This window comes from Indicator indicator, chromosome 6 (genome assembly GCF_027791375.1).
Source record: "Indicator indicator isolate 239-I01 chromosome 6, UM_Iind_1.1, whole genome shotgun sequence".
NCBI lineage: Eukaryota > Metazoa > Chordata > Aves > Piciformes > Indicatoridae > Indicator > Indicator indicator.
In genome coordinates, this window is record NC_072015.1 from 43,693,599 (window position 1) to 43,696,144 (window position 2,546).

Below are 2,546 nucleotides of genomic sequence, written 5' to 3' on the forward strand. Positions count from 1 at the left end.
GTCCATACTGGGAGGAGTTCAGGAGATCCAGTTTGCACTGGGATGGTTCCCAGGCTGCACTGGGTGATGCTATTGGATCCATTTTCTGGGACAGGTCTGGGACTATACTGGGATGGGATCAGGGCACCAGTTTGTACTTGGACAGGGCCCAGTCTGTACTGGGAAGGAGTCAGAAGATACAGGTTGCACTGGGAGGGGGCCCAGTGTTTACTGGGGTGGAATCAGAGCACACAGCTAACATGTGGAGGGATGCAGTAGGTACTGGGAAGGGAGCAGGGAATCCACTTTGTACTGGGATGGGACCCAGTGTGTGCTGGAATGGAGCAAGATGATCCAGTTTGTGATGAGACCATGTCTGCTCTGGGAGGGGACCAGAGGATTCAGCTTGTTTTGGAACAAGGCCCAGTGTGTACTGGGAGAGCTGAAAGAGGTTCAGTTTGCCCATGGAGGGGGCCCCAGTCTCAACTGGGATGGCATCAGGAGATCAGTTTGCACAGATGGGTCCTGCTCTGTCCTGGGATGGAATCAGGGTTTCAGGAGATGCACTTTGTGCTGGGATGAGACTCAGACTGGACTGGGAGATGGCAATGGGATCCCATTTGTGCTAGGCTCAGGCCAGAGCTGCACTGGGATCAGGATCTCCACTTTGTGCTGTGCTGGGTGCAGTTGGCACTGGGCAGGGGTCCAAGGGCTGCACTTTGTAGTGGCACAGGAAAGTGTATGGGAGATGGCAAAGTGATGCAGTTTGTACTGGGCTAGGACCACATCTGTGCTGGATCCCTCCTTCAGGAGATGCAGTTTGTACTGAGATGGGACCAGGGCTGTACTGGGAGGGGTTAAAAGGATCCTAGTTGTACTGTGTGGGGAACAGACTGTACTGGGATGGGGCCAGGGAATGCAGCTTGTACTGGAAAGGGATCCAGGCTGTACTGGGAAGAAACTAATTAGTTAAGTTTAAAATAAATCTTGCCCACTCAATACAGGGATGGGATAGAAGGATCCAATTTTTATTGGGATGAGGCCTAATGTGTACTTGGAGGGACTAAAGGGACCTGTTTGGACTGGGACATGGCCCAGACTATACTGGGAAGGAAACAGGGTGTCCAGTTTGTACTGGGAAGGGAGCAGGGGGTACATTGTGTACTGGGATGGGACCCAGAGTGCAGAGTCAGAGGAGAGTATGATGTAGTTTGTACTGGGACGAGGCCACATCTATACTGGGAGGGGTTCAAGGGACCATGTTTGGGCTGAGTCTGTACTGGAAGGGGGTCACGGTACCAAGTGCCCAAGATGCCACAGCACTCAGGCCTTGCCCCAACACAGAGGCTCAGCAGGAGAGTGTGGAAGGGAAGAAAGAGCAGCTCAGGACAGCCCAAGCTCTGGGGCTCCCTGGCACTGCTGCTCTGCTGGGACCCTGCCCCTCCACCTCTGCACATAGGCACTGCCCTGCAACTACACAGAGGGCTTGGAGGAGGGAGCTGAGAGAAAATAATCCCTGCACGGTCCTTTATTGTGTTGAGCACAGAGGGAGCACAGATCCTCATGTCTGCAGTCTCTGGACCACACCAGAGAGGAAAACACTGAACCATAAATGGCCTAAAGAAAGACATTTGTGTGGGAACAACATTCTCACAAGAGTAACAACAGCAGCAGCAGCCAGAACTGGAGCAGCCTGGCTGGGCCTGCACTGAGTGACATCAGCATTGCTCTGCAGGAGAACACAAACAGTTTATTGCTTCTGAAAGAATCCAGGGATCAGTTTGCTCAGGGCAGCCTTCAGCTCCTGGTTCCTCAGGCTGTAGATGAGAGGGTTCACTGTTGGAGGAACCACTGAGTACAGAAATGACACAACTAGATCCAGGGTTGGAGAGGAGACGGAGGGGGCCTTCAGGTTGGCAAAGATGCCAGTGCTGACAAACAGGAAGAGCACAGCCAGGTGAGGCAGGCAGATGGCAAAGGATTTTCGCTGTCCCTGGTGAGAGGGGATCCTCAGCACTGCCCTGAAGATCTGCACATAGGACACCACAATGAACACAAAACAGAGAAAACCTAAACAAACACCAACAACAATAAGACCACGTTCCCTGAGGTAGGATGTGGAGCAGGAGAGCTTGAGGATCTGGGGGATTTCACAGAAGAACTGGTTCACAGCATTGCCCTGGCAGAGGGGCAGGGAAAATGTATTGGCTGTGTGCAGCAGAGCATTGAGGAACCCACAGGCCCAGGCATCTGCTGCCAGGTGGACACAAACTCTGCCACCCAGGAGGGTCTCATAGTGCAGAGGTCTGCAGATGGCAACGTAGCGATCGTAGGACATGATGGTGAGGAGAGAAAACTCTGCTGAAAGGAAAAAGGCAAAGAGGAAGAACTGAGCAGCACATCCTGCATAGGAGATGTCCCTGGTGTTCCTCAGGGAATTGTCCATGGATTTGGGGACAGTGGTGGAGATGAAACCCAAGTTGAGGAGGGCGAGGTTGAGGAGGAAGAAGTACATGGGGGTGTGCAGGTGGTGGTCAGAGGCTATGGTGCTGATGATGAGGCCATTG

General features: G+C 53.0%; 1 protein-coding gene across 1 annotated transcript; it reads right to left on the reverse strand.

Moving 5' to 3' along the window:
* Positions 1-1,729: 1,729 nt before the first annotated feature.
* On the reverse strand, positions 1,730-2,317 carry LOC128967488 (olfactory receptor 14A16-like). Its single transcript, XM_054381630.1, has one exon. It carries the CDS (start codon positions 2,315-2,317, stop codon positions 1,730-1,732), a length of 588 nt encoding a protein of 195 aa, XP_054237605.1.
* Between the last annotated feature and the right edge of the window lie 229 nt (positions 2,318-2,546).

What these genes read in the sequence shown, in the direction of transcription:
- LOC128967488 (XM_054381630.1), bottom strand. Translation starts at nt 2,317, where the DNA reads ATGTCCTACGATCGCTACGTTGCCATCTGCAGACCTCTGCACTATGAG.